The 19,102-nt window shown below is 45.8% G+C and overlaps 1 protein-coding gene across 1 annotated transcript in view; it reads right to left on the bottom strand.

Annotated features, from left to right (window-relative positions):
* DISC1 (DISC1 scaffold protein) overlaps positions 1-19,102 on the bottom strand; it is a 362,163-nt gene that overhangs the window by 301,116 nt on the left and 41,945 nt on the right. Inside the window, exon 4 of the mRNA XM_068983084.1 lies at positions 2,130-2,277. Coding sequence (XP_068839185.1) covers positions 2,130-2,277 — 148 coding nt within the window. The remainder of the gene's footprint in view (positions 1-2,129; positions 2,278-19,102) is intronic.

The following is a 19,102-nucleotide window of genomic DNA, read 5'->3' on the forward strand; positions in this document are numbered from 1 at the left end:
AAGTATAGTTTATTTACAATGCTATGTTAGTTTCCGATGTACAGCGAAGTGATTCAGTTGCTGTGTTAGTATCTGGTGTATAGCAAAGTGATTCAGATATATATAGATAGAGATTCTTTTTCATATTCTTTTCCATTATAGTTCATTATAAGATATTTAATATAGTTCCCTGTGTAGGGCCTTGTTGTTTATTTTATATATAGTGGTGTGTATCTGTGAATCCCAGACTCCTCATTTATCCCTCTCCCCACCTTCCCCTTTGGTAACTGTAAGTGTGTCTTCTAAGTCTGTGAGTCTATTTCTGTTTTGGAAATACGTTCATTTGCATCATATATTAGATTCCACATATAAGTGATACTAGATGATATTTGTCATCCTCTGCCTTTATCTGACTTACTTCACTTGGTACGACACTCTCCAGGCCCATTAATGTTGCTTATATGGCATCATTCCATTCCTTTTCATGGCTGAGTAGTATTTCACTGTGTGTATGTATACACCCCAGCTTCTTTACCCACTCATCTGTTGATGGACACTTAGGCTGCCTCCCTGTCTTGGCCATTGTAAACAGTGCTGCTATGAACTGGGTGCTTGTATCTTTTTGAATTAGAGTTTTCTTCAGATATATGCCCAGGAGTGGGACTGCAGGATCCTACCTGCAATTAGCTTAGCTCCAGCTTCAGCTTTTTAAGGAGCCTCCACGCTATTTTCCACAGTGGCTGCACCAATTTACATTCCTACCAACAGTGAAAGAGGATAGGGTGTCAGTGTTTAATGAGGACAGGGTTTCAGTTTGAGAAGATGAAGAAGTTCTGGAGATGGATAGTAGAATGTACTTAATGCCACTAAGCTGTATACTCACAAATGGTTGCAATAGTAAATTTTATGCTATGTTCATTTTATCACAAAGGAAATTTAAAAACTGAGTTACTTTTTAACACACTCAGTAACTCTTACACAAGTGTTTTTTAAATGAATAGAAACACAATACATTGGCAGATGCTACAAATGGCCCATGACTGGGGCGCAGGACCAGAAACAACCCCAAGGATCAAAAGAAAGAAAGAATTAAGTAGAAAGTCAGGTTGTGACAGTCCCGTGTGAGAAAGGGACAGGAAACAAGCTGATACCTCAATGGCAGACGAAAATAAAAATAAAAACAGGAGGTGAGGTCCACCTGTCCCTTAAGAGGTAGAAGTTCACTCAACAAGGATGTATAAGGAAGCAGCTACCAGCAACCACACACACTGCTCTATGCTTCCTGCAAAACTGCAGGACAAGCAAGCGAGAAAACAACCAGCCTCACTGCAAGGCAGGCTGTAGGGAGCCGCTAAGATCAACCGAACGTGAGTGAGAACTAGGTCACGCAGGCTTGAAACTGCACTCAGTAACTGAGTGCAGAGCCAAGCGGAAGCTGGAAATAAAATGTAATTGCCGTGGCCATGTCTGTACCCGAGCAGAAGCAGACCTGTGCTGTGACTCGGCTAATCACATTCATCACCACCCCTTCTGCCCAAGTCTTTAAAACCCGAAGAGAGGTCACCAGCAGACAGAGAACAACCGCTTACAGACATTCCAACAGGCCAACACCTGGGACCCAGCCCCAGACAGCCAGACTTAGCTGCTCTATGGTAGGAGCTGGACATTCAAAAACTCTCCAGGTGACTCAGACGGGCAGGCGGGCCTGAGATCCACCGAATTAGAAATAGCAGCTGCGCTCCATCTAGTCCTGGTCCTGGGAGACCCTTGGGTAGAGGAAACAGCGGAAGATGCCTAGAGGTGGAGTCAGGAGGAGGATGCATTTTCATCCCTCAGTCAGAGGGGATCTCCTGCGATCTTACAGCTGCCCTTGACCAGAGGAAATCCACCCCACCTGCTCAGGAGGTGGGCTCTCCCGGGGAGCTTAGCGCCCAGCCGGGCCCGTGCAGATTAAGGGGCCCTCCTGCCACTGATCAGAAGGGCTTCTCGGGGCGTGTGACCCACAGAGGTCTCGCCCTCTGGAAGGAACACCACTCCACCCCCACCCCCGCCCAACCAACAGAAGGGAGGGTCTCCTGGGCTTGACTCCTACGTGTTCTTCCTCACTCGGGAGTGGGGAGAAGGGAAGAGGACCCTGGGAGAGCACTTACCGCTGAGCTGCCCAGCGCAGGGACGCCTGGGCCTGGGCCCCCAGGTGGCCAAGGAGGCCGCTGAGGGCGGGCTGTTGAGAAGGAAGCTGAAAGTGCAGGCTGCTTCTCTCCTTCTCCAGGGCTTCTAACCTTTGTTGGATCATCTCGGCTGGAAACCCAAAAGGATGAGAGAGAAATAAAGAAACATACGACTCACAATAGACAACCCAGGGTCCCTGGCCCCACCCCCAGCCCATGGTCGCCTCAGTGACGTAACAGAAAGGTCACATGCTCTAGGTCAGCACTCTTCATCTCTAGGTTGACGTTTTTTAAGTATCTCCTGTCTTTTTATTGAAAAGGCAGCCCCCTTAGCTTTCATTCTTCTAGGTCTCAGAGGTTGCAGTCCATGTATTTATATGATGATCGTCACTGTGGCCATCACACAGGAGGATGCCTCATCCTGCGCTTGTTCAGCCAGTCGTGTCTGACCCTTTGTGACCCCAGGGACTGTAACCCGCCAGGCTCCTCTGTCCATGGGATTCTCCAGGCAAGAATACTGGAGTGTGTTGTCATTTCCTACTCCAGGGGATCTTCCCAACCCAGGGATCGAATCTGCATCTTACAACTCCTGCGTTGGCAGGTAGGTTCTTTACCACTGCACCACCTGGGAAGCCCATACCTCACACGAATTATTTCTAACACCATGATGATCACTTAGGAGAAGACCTAATTCTGATGAGTTCTGTACAACCAGTTGAAAAAGATCAGTGCCCAAGTGTTGATTTTGAGAATGTTTCCTTAGACACTGTTCATCAAGAGAGACTCACTCACAGTTACCAAGTCACCGAAGTGATGCTCAAACTCTGTCGTGCTACAGATGAGCAGAGATCCACTTCAGCTCAGAGGATGGCTCCTATTATTTTTTTCAAAGACATTTAATCTCCTAAGAGAAGGCATACACAGTGATCACTGCCAGACATTTTTTCTTCAAAGAAAATAAGCTGCAGAAATTGGAATCCCATCAACCAAGAACTTATCCTCATAATCAAACCCTCAAGAACTGGAAAGTTTCCCATAAAGCTATTTTTTTTAGAAATGCAAGGACTGGAGTTAAAAATATATCAGTCAGAGATTCCCTCTTATTGGTCCTTGACAGGTGGGAAGGACGGTGATCCCCTCTGCCTCCTGGTAGTAGCTGGGCTCTGCGGCCCCGGAGATCCCAGGCAGCCACCTCCAGCCACGAGCGCCACCTGCTGACCCTACTGTGCAACGCAAATACTACCCTTTACTATCAGGGCTTCCCAGGGGCCACAGTGGTAAAGAACCCGCCTGCCAATTCAGGAGACAAGAGACGCGGGCTCAATCCCTGCATCGGAAAGATCCGCTGGAGGAGGAAATGGCGACCCACTCCAGTATTCTTGCCCAGAGAACCCTATGGACAGAGGAGCCTGGCAGGCTACAGTCCACAGGGTTGAACAAACGGACACAACTTTGCACACACACATCCTTTACTATGTGTGCCATGAGAGGACGTTCCGGAGGCTCTGGCCTAGATTACAGAGTGTGCTAAGTCGCTCAGTCGTGTCCGACTCTCTGTGGCCCCATGGACGATAGCCCCAAAGGCTCCTCTGTCCATGGAATTTTTCAAGCAAGAATATTAGAGTGGGTTACCATTTCCTACTCCAGGGCATCTTCCCAACCCAGAGATTGAAGCTGGGTCTCTTTCATCTCCTGCATGGGCAGCAGGATTCTTTACCACGGGCACCACCTGAGAAGCCCCAAAACTTAAACGGAAGTTCTTTAAAGACACTCTTTTCCTCTTGTTGCTGTTGTTTAGTCGCTCAGTTGTGTCCGACTCTTTGTGACCCCATGAGCCCTATCCCTCAAGGCTCCTCTGACCATGGGATTCTCCAGGGGATCATCCCAACCCAGGGACTGAACCCACGCCTCCCGCATTGGCAGGTGGATTCTTTGTCACTGAGCCACCAGTCCCTAGCTCGCAATATACGTTCACATTTCTACGGCCCTACAGTTCATTTTCCAAGTGAGCCATTTCTATAAGACTCAGTTTTAAGTGGAAACGCTATTTCAACAAGCTTGTTATTTTGAAAGCTCTTTGAACACACTTTTTATGCTACACCAGCGGAGGTCAGTGCTGATCACAGGGCACCCCTCTCGGGCAGCAACACGTACTTGGAGGAGATGAGGGCCCAGGTGTCATGGGGAGCGGCCCCAAGTCTCTGGGAGTGTCCATGGCAAGATCTTCCCATCAATTTGCTGCAGACCTTGGGGCTAATAGCCAGAAGCTTGCTGAGAGAATTTGCCAAGAATTCATTCTAGCGACACCGGCACAGGTCATCTGCGTCCTGTTGGAGATCCAGTACAGGTACTGCCAGGGCTCTTAGTCTGAGCCACCTTCTTCAGAAGGACGGTGGAACCAATTCAGGCACCACACTTACAACACACGGTGGAGTCTGGCTGACAGGTCTACTAGGGTTGCGCCCACAGTTACCCGACCCGACCCGTTCTCTAACACCAGGCTTCATGCTTTTAAAATACTTCATTTTAATTAATGTTTACATTTTTATTAATTTACTTGCTTTATTATTTAGTTATTGACTTACTTCTTGCTGTATAAGGGAGAAGGCAATGGCACCCCACTCCAGTACTCTTGCCTGGAAAATCCCATGGATGGAGGAGCCTGGTAGGCTGCAGTCCCTGGGGTCACTAAGAGTCAGACATGACTGAGCGACTTCACTTTCACTTTTCACTGTCATGCATTGGAGAAGGAAATGGCAACCCACTCCAGTGTTCTTGCCTGGAGAATCCCAGGGACGGGGGAGCCTGGTGGGCTGCCGTCTGTGGGGTTGCACACAGTTGGACACAACGGAAGCAACTTAGCAGCACCAGCAGCTTGCTATATAAAACCAAAACTTCAGTGAAAAGCAAGCGCAAAATACCTTATATGCTTTAAAATAGCATACTGATGCAATCCTGATACAGTGATAAAGATGTGTCAAGATGTTCTTACACAGAGATTGGTAGGAAACTGAGTTGACACCTCAGTTCTGCCATTTCTAGCTGCGTGACCTTCAAATAACTTAACCTTTCTAAGCTTCCATTTCCTAATCTGCAGAAACAGGCCTAATAATAGTCTACACATGACAAGGTCGTCTGAGGATTAAATGAGATAATCCACACAAAGCCTTTAGCACCGCGCCTGGTGCCTGGCATGTGTCCAGAAGGACTGGCTATTATTAGTTACACCACTGTGTGCTGGCCCTCAAGAGTCCACGAGAAAGTTAGAGACCCAGGCCGGGCCCCCTCCACTGGGCACTGCACTGTAAATGGCACCGTCCGCTGCCACAGGAGAAGTCCGCAGAGAACCCTAGCTGGCCTAGCAGAAGCAAACACTAGAAATGGGCAACTGGCTGCCAAAAATCAGATTCACAATAAACACCAAAGGAGAAGTCATTGTGGTTATCCCAGCAGACAACTGTGATTAGCTACGTTCAATGCCGCCACTTACTTTACATTATTTCTATTTTATGACTTTAGAAAGCACACTAGATCATCTCACACCGGTCAGAATGGCCATCATCAAAAAGCCTACAACAATAAACGCTGGAGAGGGTGTGGGGAAAAGGGAACCCTCCTACACTGTTGGTACAAATGTAAATTGATGCAGCTACTATGGCAAACAGTATTGAGGTTTTAAAAAACTAAAAATAGAGCTACCATATGATCCAGAAATCCCCCTCCTAGGTGTATATGCAAAAGAAACCATAATTCAAAAAGATACATGCACCCCTGTGTTCACAGCAGCACTATTAACAGTAGCCAAGACATGGAAGCAACCTGCATGTCCATCCGCAGATGAATGGATAAAGAAGAGGTGGTCCATACATACAATGGAATGTTACTCAGCCATGAAAAAGAATGAATAATGTCATTTGCGGCAACATGGATGGATCTAAAGATTAGCATACTAATTTATTGTCAGACAGAGAAAGACAAATACCATTATGATGTCATTTATACATGGAAACCAAAAGAACAAAAAGTTGTTGCAGTTTAATTGCTAAGTCCTGTCTGACTCTTGGAACCCCATGGACAGAGGCCATGGACTGCAGCCTGCCAGGCTCCTCTGTCCATGGGGTTCTCCAGGCAAGAAGACTGGAGTGGGTTGCCATGCTCTACTCCAGGGGAACTTCCTGACCCAGGGATCGAATCACATCTCCTGTCTCTTGCACTGGCAGGCGGGTTCTCTACCACTAGCACTACCAGGGAAGCTCTCTTTTGCAGCTGGATGAGTATAAAATCGTAACACTCATCAAATCTAAAGTCTACTGCCTACCTCACAAGATTCTGCTCCTCCTTCCAAAGGTACCATCTGGGCCTGCAGTTGTGCATTCTCTGACTTGGCTTCTTCCTGTAACTCCAGGTTCTGGTGATCCTGGTGATCCTCCCTGTGGTTCCCCCACACTCACACCTTCTCCATTTGCTCTGCGTCTGGTCCAGCTCAAGTCTCACCACTTCTGCAGCTGAGTTACTTTCCACCCAGGAGCTCATATCTCCACCATTTCATCTCTGCACATCACGACACTCGGGTGTGAGCAGCTCATGAGCCAGTGAACGGACACAGGAATTCAGAGACTGTCACACGTTATCACAAGAAGTTCTCCGAATCCTGGAGGACTTGCCTGGCCTCCAGGACAGAAGCCAAATGTCTATGCCTGGTGTTGGGGAGCACAGCCACGCTGTGTAGCCTAGCTCACTCCTCCCCCATTGCACTCTGCCCCAGAGTGATGCAGTGGCAGCACTTCTTGAAAAGAACACAGAATCTAAACACTGAGAATCGGGGCACCAAGCTGGCATAACCATTTTGGAAAACTATTTGGCAGTAGCTGCTAATATACGCTATATCCCATGATCCAGTAATTCCACTCCTAGGGATATGTCCAAAACACTTCCATCAAACAAGACATAGGACAACAGTCATACATTTATTTATAATGGTTCAAAACTCAAAATAACTCAAAAGGACCACAGATAAATAAACTACACAGCAGTAAAAACTGAACTGACTACTGCTACGTGCACAACAGCATGGATGACTCTCATATACACACCATACAACTCCATTTATAGAAAGCTCAGAAACAGGCAAAACCAAACTATGCTGATATGGGTCAGAATAATGCTTATCGTGGGGGTGGTAGAGATAGTGTCTGGGAAACGGGGATGAGGGAGTCTCACTGAGTGTTGGAAATATGCTGCATCCCGTTCTAGGTGGTGGTTACAGAGGGCACACACACACAAAAAAAGTTCTGAATCCTGGAGGACTTGCCTGGCCTCCAGGCAGATTTGCACCGTACAATACAGCTTTATGCACCTTATTACATTTTTGGCCTTCCCAGGTGGCACTAATGGTAAAGAACCCACCTGCCAATGCAGGAGACATAAGAAACGTGGGTTCAGTCATTGGGTCAGGAACATTTTCTGGAGGACAGCATCGCAGCCTACTCCAGTATTCTTGCCTGGAGAATCCCATGGACAGAAGAGCCTGGTGGGCTACAGTCCATGGGGTCACAAAGAGTTGAACACAACTGAACCAACTTAGCATGCACCTTATTACATTATTCTCTATTTTACCTCAGTTAAAAAATTTTAGTGCATAAAAAATAAGAAGCACCTGAATTCCGTCACCAACTTCAATGCTGTTGGTTTTCAGTGTCCGATAGGTCACTTCCCCATTTAAGTCTCAGAGTTTCATCCACTAAATGGGAAGAAGGTCTCCTCAGGGGTCTAAAGAAGTCACAATTGGGATTAAACAGCAAAGAGATGTTTAAGAGATGGTGGGCAGCTCACAACAGACATGTTCTGTCAGCTCTGAGGCTGGAGGTCACTGAGGCCATACTGGGCCCTGTGAGGTGCTCTCCTGGGGTCGGGGGGCAGGCAGACTGGCACCATGCCCAACCTCACAGGTCTGAAAGAGAGCTTCTTCCTGCAAGGGCACTGACCCATGCACGGGGCTCCATCCTCATGATCTGATCACCCCAAAGGCTCCAGCTCCTAATGCCGCCACTTCGGGATTTAGGGTTTCAACATATGGATCCGGGGGACGCAAACAATCAGTCCATCATATGCTTCACAGTGGGGAGGGGATGCTTCAGCCAGAGTGGCCCATTTCATCTACCCATGTGGATGGTGTGCTTGAAAATGACTGGAAATAGAGTTTTTCACTTTCTAAATAACATACATATTCATTATTTCATGTATTCATTCCATTAACAAATATTCTGGTAACTGAACTTTGTTTGGCTGTAGGGTTGCCAGGATGAGTAAGACACAGTCCTGGTTGTTCAGGGACCCGGTGACTGGGGACAGGGGGTCAAAACTACAAACAGGCCTTGTCTTGTCTGCCCGTGAGGAGGGGGAGCCAGCTGTCCCACTGGGAGAGGGGGCGTGTGAAGGAGCACATAGCCGTGTATGTGCCTGCCAGCACTAGGGTGCAGGCGGCAGGGCCTCAGGAAGCCACACGGAGGCCTGGGGGGCCAGCTGGTAACACACCCACCGGTGCCTGAGGGCAGAGCACACTGCAGGGACAGCCAGATGGGTGGGAGGCCGGTCACACTGAGAAATAAACTGATGGAACAAGTAAGTGAATGCATGGAGGGTAAAGAGAGCCAGATGTTTCATTATTAGAGGACATTCTTACAATTATGGAAAGAGATTAGGGCAGAAAGAACTTAGGATTGTTATATTAGAATTGGATGTGTGTGTGTGTGCACGCGCAGCGCACTCAAGTCATGTCTGACTCTTTGCAATCCCATGGACTGTAGCCCACCAGGCTGTTCTGTCCATCGAATTCTCCAGGCGAGAATACTGGAGTAAGTTGCCATTTCCTTCTCCAGAGGATCTTCCCGACCCAGGGGCTGAACCCGCATCGCTTCTATCTCCTGCATCGGCAGGTGCATTCTTTACCACTAGCACCATCTTTAACACAGACATAGATAATTATGGAAATACAGATTTATATGTGACTGTCTACAGATATTTTCTATCTTTATCCACTGAGAAAGCCTAGATACAACAGTACCCCAGTAGCCGTGGGCAGACAGATTCTGGTTTCTAAACACCACCCTCCTTGAAAGGAACGGGAGCCCTTGTAAGATGGGCTGATTCTAAGTCTGAGGCAGGGCCAGTTCAAAATGAGTCTGGAATATCTTGTTGTACAAATAATAAGGACAAGCTAAAGACTGATGGGGATGTATCAAGAACTACCTTGCATGAGCTCCCATAAGTGGCGCTGGTGGTAAAGAACCCGCCTGCCGATGCAGGGGACAGAAGAGATGCAGGTTCCATCCCTGGGTTGGGAAAATCCCCTGAAAAAGGAAATGGCAACCCATTCCAGTATTCTTGCCTGGAGAATTCCATGGCCAGAGGAGTCTGGCAGGCAATGGTCCATTGGGTCACAAAGAGTCGGACACGAGTAAAGCTCCTTAGCACACACACACAGCACAAGCCAAATCTGGAATAGTTCGTGAATCAAATAAATAACGCCATGAATGAAGTACCACCCACTGAATAGAACAGGAGTCTTGCAATTGCATCCATGCCAACAGAGTGCCAACTGCTAAAAAGGAATGGCTCTTTGGTAAGGTGCAGGGCAGAAGTGTACTCTTAGCATTTAATCAGTTTCTAGAGGACAAACGGTAAACGCATGCTAAGGAGCCTGGGAGCCGTGGGTATAACCAGATGGTCAAGGCTGGCATCAGCGGTGGCCAGAGTCGTCTGCCTACTGATATACCTGCTAAGATACACCAAGAAGCGCACAGTCCCTGACCCGCGTTTCCATCACGTCTCTGTCAAGGCTGCACCGCCTGAGTCCAGTCACGAGGAAACTGGAGGTCATCCGACAAAACGTAAGGTCTGCACGCCTTAAAACTCTCAAGGACATAGGACCGAGTACTGCGGAATTGTTTCAAACAGGAGACTGAGGGAACATGACAACCACGTGCAACACGTGTTCCAGTCCAGTGAGGATGAACGCCCAGCACTGGATCCCAGTCGGCGATGTGTGAACAGTCTGAGGGCCGGACAGGAACGGTGGTCAGTGTTGACTCCTCGACTGACTGAGACAGTTGCAGGGTGGGGGCGTGTGACAGGATCTTTGTTTGGGGATGTGTGTGGGGTACATAGGGCTGCCGAGGTATTGCATCCGCGGTTGACTCTCAAGCAAGTGATACACGCATCCTGCGGGGGACCCAGAGGGAAGGAGAGATGTGAGCTCTTTGTACTGAACTTGCAACTTCTGTAAGTGGGGAATTATTTCCAAATAAATTCTCTCTAAAACTTATAAACAGCGACTTCCCTGGTGGCCCAGTATCTCAGACTTCATGCTCCCAATGCAGGGGGCCTAGGTTTGATCCCTGGTCAGGAAACTAAGATCCAACGTACCTGCAACTATAGATCTCACATGTGGCGACGGAGATCAAAGATCCCACGGGCTGCAACTAAAGCACAGCACGATCAAATAAGTAAATTTTGTTTAAAATGTTTAATTTAAAAAGTAAATAAAAAATAAAACTTACAAGTACACAACTTCAGCATAACTAAATCCGGTATTTGTGACTTGACATCATTTGTCTGAATTCCGCTCTGTCTTTACGAAAATCCCTTCTATCATTCTATCTGGCCAGTGGTTGAGGAAACATAACTCACTATCTCCGGCTTTTCTTTCTTGTACACCTCTGCAAGCTTTCTGCACATATTGTTCATCTGATTTCAGTTTGAAGCTCAAGTCTGAAAGCCAGAGTTTTAGAGAGTATTGCATACAGCAGGTGCTGAGGAAATGTGGTTGACTGTCAGAACAGTCCCAACATTAGAATCTGGGGTTGCATTTTGTAAAATGCAAAAACAAATAAACTCAAAGTTAACCAGGAAAGATATCACCAAGCAGTAAGCAAAATGATGTATTATATGTTCTCAGTGATACTAGGTATTTAATTTATGAATCTAATACACTATTTATAGGACCTCAGCAGTGAAAACGCTAACCAACATCTCATTCCAATTTGGATCAAGCAAATGCTTTTTCTGATGTTGCTACAACATATTTATTAATGTTTAATTGAGGGGCAGCACTCATCTGTTATTCCTTGGCACATTAGCCCTAAGCACCTGTTTCTTGGGCTACAAGATGGAAACAGAATGAAGGAAAAGTAATTTCTACATCTATGGATAAAGAAGCAAACAACCATTTACAGAGCAATAAGAAATCTTCACACCTAAAGGCATCCTGCTAAACAGCCTCAATTCCGACCGCCTTGTTCCATCTATGGGATGACAGAATAGATGGTGTAAACCCCTTTCTTGGCCGTGCAGCCATTCTACATTCTAAGGGGGCCCTTTAAAGTTAAGAAGCAATCAATGTCTTCCTAAGTCACTCTGCCTTGGTTTTTACGTAATAGCTGAGAAATGCTATTCATTGAGAGCTGGATAGTGTAACAATTCCACATTACCATACACACCATGTGAGATGACCAGTTTACAAAGCATAAGACTGCGATAAAATGTATTTCAGACTGACCGGAGACAGCCTCTGACATTTCAGTGTGTTGGAATCCGCTGGATTCATTATCATAAAAATCAGCTACTCTTGGGGCACTGAAGCCTTCAAGCATAATAATCCTTTCTGAGCATCGATTACAGGCCCAGCACCATATATACATTATTTCTGAGCTTCACGGGACTTCTACGGCAGGAATTCAATGGCAGAACCTAAGATGCAGAGAATTTAAGTCATTTGCACAAGACCTGGGCTTCCCTTGTGGCTCAGCTGGTAAAGAATCCACCTGCAGTATGGAGATCTGGGTTCAATCCCTGGGTTGGGAAGATCCCCCAGAGAAGGGAAAGGCTACCCACACCAGTATTCTGGCCTGGAGAATTCCATAGACTGTATAGTCCATGGCGTCGCAAAGAGTCAGACACGACTGAGTGACTTTCACTTTCAGTTTTCAGAATGTGAACTCTTTCGGTGGCAAACTCTAGGCTTTTGCTATTAGACTTCCCAAGAGCCACCCCCAAAACTGTACCAGCACCCACAGTTTCCCCCATCACACAGAGATGCTGTCTGTCTATTCATCTGTGTGGGTCCCTAGAGGCAGTGGCACCCACTGGGCAGAGCTGAGTCCTAATCATCTCTGCCAATACCCAGTTCAGCACTAGGCTCACAGTAGGTACTAGGCAAAGGTACTAGGTATTTTATTCATTCATAAATAAATGAGTGTCTACATTTGCATGAAGAATGCTGTAGTCATGGAAAAACAACAACCAGTCTATGCACACTGCTAGTGTCAAGTGCCTTGCTAGCCTCACGGTGACCTCATGAGGGGGCCATGGTTGTTCCCATTTTGTAGATCAAAAGACTGAGGCTCATGAAAAGGTTAAGAGATGTTTTTTCTGGGTTAGTTGTACCACTATGTGGATTTAGAAATAAAACCAAGGTCTGTCTGACCCCAAAACCTGTTCTACAGGGAAGATCACATCCTACAGTGTAGACCATATCCTGAAATACACACCAGGATGTGTTATACAGGATGCTTCCCTGGTGGTTCAGATGGTGAAGAATCTGCCTGCAATGTAGGAGACCTGGGTGTGATCCCTGGGTTGGGAAGACCCCCTAGAGAACGGAACAGCTATCTTCTCCAGTATTCAAGCCTATGGGGCGGCAAAGAGTCAAACACAACTGAACAACTAACACATATCCATACGTCATGCAAACGCAAACTACTCTATCAACTCATCTTTCGTCTGACCCCCTTTTCTCACAGGAAGCATTCAGGAGCCAAAACAAACCAAAAACAAAAAAAAAAGAACTGGCACAAGTGGAAACAGACTCAGACCCAATTCTAGGGGGATGTTTAAATAAATTATGGTATTTAGCCACTCATATGGAATGCTACGTAGAAACACAATTAGAAAATCTGCGAGGGAGCACTTTAATATTACACAAGAAAAACAAGATACAATATTACAAGCACGGGGCTTCCCAGGCGGCACTAGTGGTAAAGAACCCACCTGCCAGTGCAGGAGCCATTAAGAGACACGGGTTCGATTCCTGGGTCAGGAGGATCCCCGGGAAGAGAGCATGGCAGCCCACTCCAGTATTCTTACCTGGAAAATCCCATGGACAGAGGAGCCTGAGGGGCTACAGGCCATGGAGTTGCAAAGAGTTGGACACGACTGAAGCAGCTTAGCGCAACACAGCACAGGGTCCATAATTATTTATAAATATGTTTTTTTTTTTAATCTGGGAGGAACTAAGAATTTTGGCAATCAGTCATGCAATTGCAGGTGACCTTTTCTCAATTTCACTTCTTATAAAATCAGCTGTGAAATCTTGAGCTGTTTAGTATTTAGGAAAGTATTCTATTTTTTGAAAGCCTACTGGTTTCTTATCCCACTCTTTGATTTCTGCATAAAAAAATGGAAATTGGCTTCCTCCTATTCTTAATGCTAAACTGCTTAAGGTAAGCCTGGTCTCCCTGGGTCATAGATCTTTTCAGTGTATCCCAAAGAGGATTTCCAGAAATGTTATATTTTTAAGCTCACCAACGTGTGAAAAGAAGACTAAGAAATTACCTTGGTTGTGGCATAAAAGGAAAAACAAACATTTGGGGAGATACAAAAATTTCAGAAGACAAGCAATGATTTAATCATGGTATTTGCTCACTCAGCATTTAGCCTATCACCTTGCTCTTAACAAATATTTGTTGATTCTCTCTGAAGTATTTGCATAGAATATTTGGTTTGAAGCATCTGTTCTTCCTCAGTAAGAATTTACCAGGCAAAATCAATTGTGAGCGATCAAAACAGCAAAGGTAATGAAACTTCCAGGTTCTTCCCCAGGTCTGGGACGTGTCATTAGACTAGCAAATATGTGTGTGTGTGTGTGTGTGTGTGTGTGTGTGTGTGTGTGTAGGAGTGTGCATACAAATGCTGTCCTTTGGCCTGCAGACCATGCTTCAAGTCGCAATATTCAGACACAACACAAAACATTAAGAATTCCTCAGGATCGTGAGTTTGCCAAAGGAAGGCTTGGTTATGGGTCCCTCCAAAATACTCTTTGCCTTAGCTCTCAAAACTAAATTCACAAGAAAATATTTCTTTCACCAAATGTCAATTACCAAATGCCCTAGGGCAAGTAACTGACCAACTGAATTTTGGTTACTTTTTATAAAAGCCCGAGATATTCATAATTATAAAAACTGTCTCTAAAGTATGTTTCCACAGATGCTGCTGAAAACTGGACCACTGCATCTGTGTGCTCCAAGCTCATCGTTCAGAATTTGCGGTGGCTGGATTTCTACTGGCAACTGTGGTCCGTATCTCTGTAAGAGCCAGGCCCCCCCAGGATTCCAACCACTTCCAGCACCTCTGCTGCCACTGCCTCCACTCCCAACATTACCACCTGCCCAGCCGCCACTGCCTACTGTCCTGCCCCACCCAACACGCCAGCTACTTATTACAAGACAGGGGCTGAAAGCATTTCCAAATGGAGGAACATTCATTTCCAAATAGCTGCAAAGCAGAGAACCCAAAAGAAGTGACAAGAGAAGAAAGGCAGGACAATGGAAAAGGTGAAGAGAGCACACCCCAAAATATTAAGAGTGGATGGCTGTCTATGCCTCTTGAGAATAAAGATGACTTTTAAAATTTATATTTCTGAACTTACTAGATGCTTTTTTACAATGATCATGTATTGCTTTAAACATAAACTAAAGGGAAATAGATGGGGAAACAGTGTCAGACTTTATTTGGGGGGGCTCCAAAATCACTGCAGATAGTGACTGCAGCCATGAAATTAAAAGACGCTTACTCCTGGGAAGGAAAGTTATGACCAACCTAGACAGCATATTCAAAAGCAGAGACATTACTCTGCCAACAAAGCATTGTGACCCCATGAATCACAGCACGCCAGGCCTCCCTGTCCATCACCATCTCCCGGAGTTCACTCAGACTCACGTCCATCGAGTCAGTGACGCCATCCAGCCATCTCATCCTCTGTTGTCCCCTCTACCTCCTGCCCCCAATCCCTCCCAGCATCAGAGTCTTTTCCAATGTGTCAACTCTTGTTGACTCAAGGTCTAGTCAAGGCTATGGTTTTTCCAGTAGCCATGTATGGATGTGAGAATTGGACTGTGAAGAAGGCTGAGTGCCGAAGAATTGATGCTTTTGAACTGTGGTGTTGGAGAAGACTCTTGAGAGTCCCTTGGACTGCAAGGAGGTCCAACCAGTCCATCCTAAAGGAGACCAGTCCTGGGTGTTCTATGGAAGGAATGATGCTAAAGCTGAAACTCCAGTACTTTGGCCACCTCATGAGAAGAGTTGACTCATTGGAAAAGACTCTGATGCTGGGAGGGATTGGGGACAGGAGGAGAAGGGGACAACAGAGGATGAGATGGCTGGATGGCATCAGTGACTCGATGGATATGGGTCTGAGTAAACTCCAGGAGTTGGTGATGGACAGGGAGGCCTGGCGTGCTGCGATTCATGGGGTCACAAAGAGTCGGACACGACTGAGCGACTGAACTGAACTGAACTGAACTGAATTATGTTTAAAATTTCACTTTTATATGAAGCATCTAAACACCCCCAGTTGGGCTTCCCCGGTGGCTCAGTGGTAAAGATGCAGCTAACACAGGAGACCCTGGTTCGACCCCTGGGTTGGGAAGATGCTCTGAAGTAGGAGATGACAACCTGCTCCAGGATTCTTGCCTAGAAAATCCCATGTACAGAGAAGCCTGGCAGGCTACAGTCCATGGGTTCACAAAAGAGTTGGACATGACTTAGCAACTCCACAAGAAACACCCCAATTAAAAGGTAGATATAAATTGGGTAAAAGACCAAGATTCAGTTATATGCTACCTAAAAGAATCCAGTCCAGCTTAGCTTGGATTAGTATTAGGATGATACATGTTTATGTGATATTACTTTAAACCCTTTTATGTCTTTATATAGAGCGTATTTCTTAACAAGGCCCTACTATAGCCTATGGAACTACACTCAACATTTTATAATAACCTATAAGGGAAAATGAGCTTCCCTTGTGGCTCAGCTGGTAAAGAATCTGCCTGCAATGCGGGAGACCTGGGTTCACTCCCTGGGTTGGGAAGATCCCCTGGAGAAGGGAAAGGCTACCCACTCCAGTATTCTGGCCTGGAGAATTCCACGGACTGTACAGTCCTTGGGGTCACAAAGAGTCGGACATGACTGAGCAACTTTCACTTTCACTTCACATAAGGGAAAACAATCTGAAAAAGAATATATTGGGTTGGCCAAAATGTTCATTTGAGTTTTTCTGTTTGCGTGCATGTGTGCGTGTGTGTGTGTGTGTGCGCATGCGCTTAGTTGCTTTAGTTGTGTCTGACTCTTTGCTAACCCCATGGACTATAGCCTGCCAGGCTCCTCTGTTCACGGGATTCTCCAAACAAGAATACTGGAGTGGGTTGTCATGCCCTCCTCCAGGGGATCTCCCCGACCCAGGGATCAAACCTGGGTCTCCTGCATCTCCTGCGTTGGCAGGCAGGTTCTTTACCACTAATGCCATTGGGAAGGCCATAAAGTGATTCAGAGACACACACACAGATTTATATATATATATATATATATATATATATATATATATATATATATGTATATATCACTGTGCCATACACCTGAAACTAACACAACATTGCAAATCAACTATTCTTCAATAAATAAATATGAATTTTGATAGATAAATTCCACTTTTGAAAAGGTAATTATCAGCTGCTTCATTCAGGTAACAGCAAGTAGGGTGCCTACCTGGGGTCAACTAGCACTAATTATGCCACAGTTGGGCATGTCTTTTTTCAGCCATTTGAAACTGTATAAACTGTGAAAGAGGAACTCTTGTTTAAAATGTAATGGCAGATCTTCCTACGTGAAACAACTTTTTACGACATGTTCCTCATTTTAACTGAATTTCGATATATGATCAGTCATTACCAAAATGGCTTAATCGCTTAGGCAATTACTAACTCACTCAGTCAGTTACTAACTCACTTAGCAATCTAGGCACACGGCTGGTAAATGGAACACCTCTGTAGACTGAATACTGGAGGTTTATTAGGGTGAAAAGGACAAAGCTTTTCAGCAGACTGGCCACAGCTGCAAGGCTATGGGCATTGCTGGAAACCAGCGGCACAGCTTAAAGACTCAGCCACTGATTCCTCGACCTCCTGCAGAATGACGTTATTGCAAATCCAAGTGGTCTCTTCTGAGCTTCTCCTTCACGGGCTCCTTTACCTTTCTCCACATCTGTCCGAGGGTTTGGGACTGAGGTGATGTGTCTCTCGGCCCTGTGAACCTTCCGTTGGCCCCAAGGCTGTTTTTAGAAGTCAGCCAAGTGAGAGAGTTCAAATGCATATTCATCATCTCTCGCCACTGGTTTTGGCTGCGCTCCATTTTCACTATTAAACTGGACATGGCATTCAATTAGTTCCTATGAACAGACTTTTCATGAGTAATTTGCTCTGCTGGTGTTTCCATGTGGAATTAGTTGGACACATCTGCTTGTCACCACTCAAAAACCACACGCTCTCTCATCCTTTTGACAGTAATCATCACAACCTGTAATCTTTTTGGACTTCATTTTTTTTTAAATAGAACATCTTTCAATATATCCATCTCTAATGGAATTCAGAATATTAGGAGTGCACTGTTAACCAACCACTGTCATTTTAAAAATATAATGCAAACCACATTGATGTGCCTGTCCCCTTCAACAATGGACAAATAGAATACTCCAAACGTGATGCCTCATGCCAAAGGATTCTCCTAAACTGATCTCCGGCTAATGGCATGGCAACATAAACAGCTTAAATTCTTTGAGTGGCACAAAGGGATAGAGATAAAATGGCATATTAAAAAAAAACCTAAGAAGATTAAATAAATTCTTTCCCCCAGCCACAGCCATTCCAATTAGGCTGAAATCCAATCAGGAAGAATCAAGCATGCTAGAATATTAGTTCCTTGGAACAAAATAGAACTAAGCTGTTTTCTTTTGGCTGAAGCACCACAACAAATAAAACTGTGACCTTCAATTCAAAGGCGATGTTAATAGAGAGAAATTACAAAACAGCAGCCAGTGATCAGAATTGCTACTAAACAGCAACCCTTTCAGCTGTGAGCCTGTACTTGTACTGGTTTCATGCAATGCCCCTATAAATAGTAAGGAGAAGCTACTGGGACTTGAAAGGCTCTCTAGTTTTAGACCTAGAGTCCTCAGGTACCTTGAAGATTTTAGGGGGAAAAAAAAAAAAACTGGAGTGAGTAGGAATATTTTCCTAGAGCAGGAATGCAACAGTAACTAAAAGTAGATACAAGAAACACTTCAAGGTTTCCGCTTCAAGATGGCGGAGTAGAAGGGCTTGCACTCATGTTCTCCTGCAAAAGCACAAAAATTGCAACTACCTGTTGGACAACCATTGAATAATACCCCACATCCAAAGACAAAGAAGAAGCTGCAGCGAGATGGTAGGAGGGGTGCAATCACAATAAAATTAAATCTCATGCCCACTGGGTGGGTGACCCACAGACTGGAGAACAATACTACCAAGAAATTCTTGTACTGCTGTGAATTTTCTGAACCCCACGTCAGGATTCCCAGTCTGGGGACACAGCAGAGGGACTGGAAATCCCCAGGGAACCTGGCCTTCAGGGCTGGCAGGATTTGATTATAGGCCTTCCAGGGGACTGAGGGAAACAGAGGCTCCAGTCTTGGAGGGCACAAACAAAATTTTGCACGTACCAAGACTCAGAGGAGAGGAGCAGTGACCCCACAGGAAGCTGAACCTAAACTACCTGCTAGTGTTGGGGGGCCTCCTGTGGAGGTGCGGGTCAGCAGGGGCTCACCACAGGGACGGGGGCACTGGAAGTTCCCCTTTGGAGTAAACCCTCTT

The sequence above is a fragment of the Capricornis sumatraensis genome, chromosome 10, assembly GCF_032405125.1.
Source record: "Capricornis sumatraensis isolate serow.1 chromosome 10, serow.2, whole genome shotgun sequence".
Lineage (NCBI taxonomy): Eukaryota > Metazoa > Chordata > Mammalia > Artiodactyla > Bovidae > Capricornis > Capricornis sumatraensis.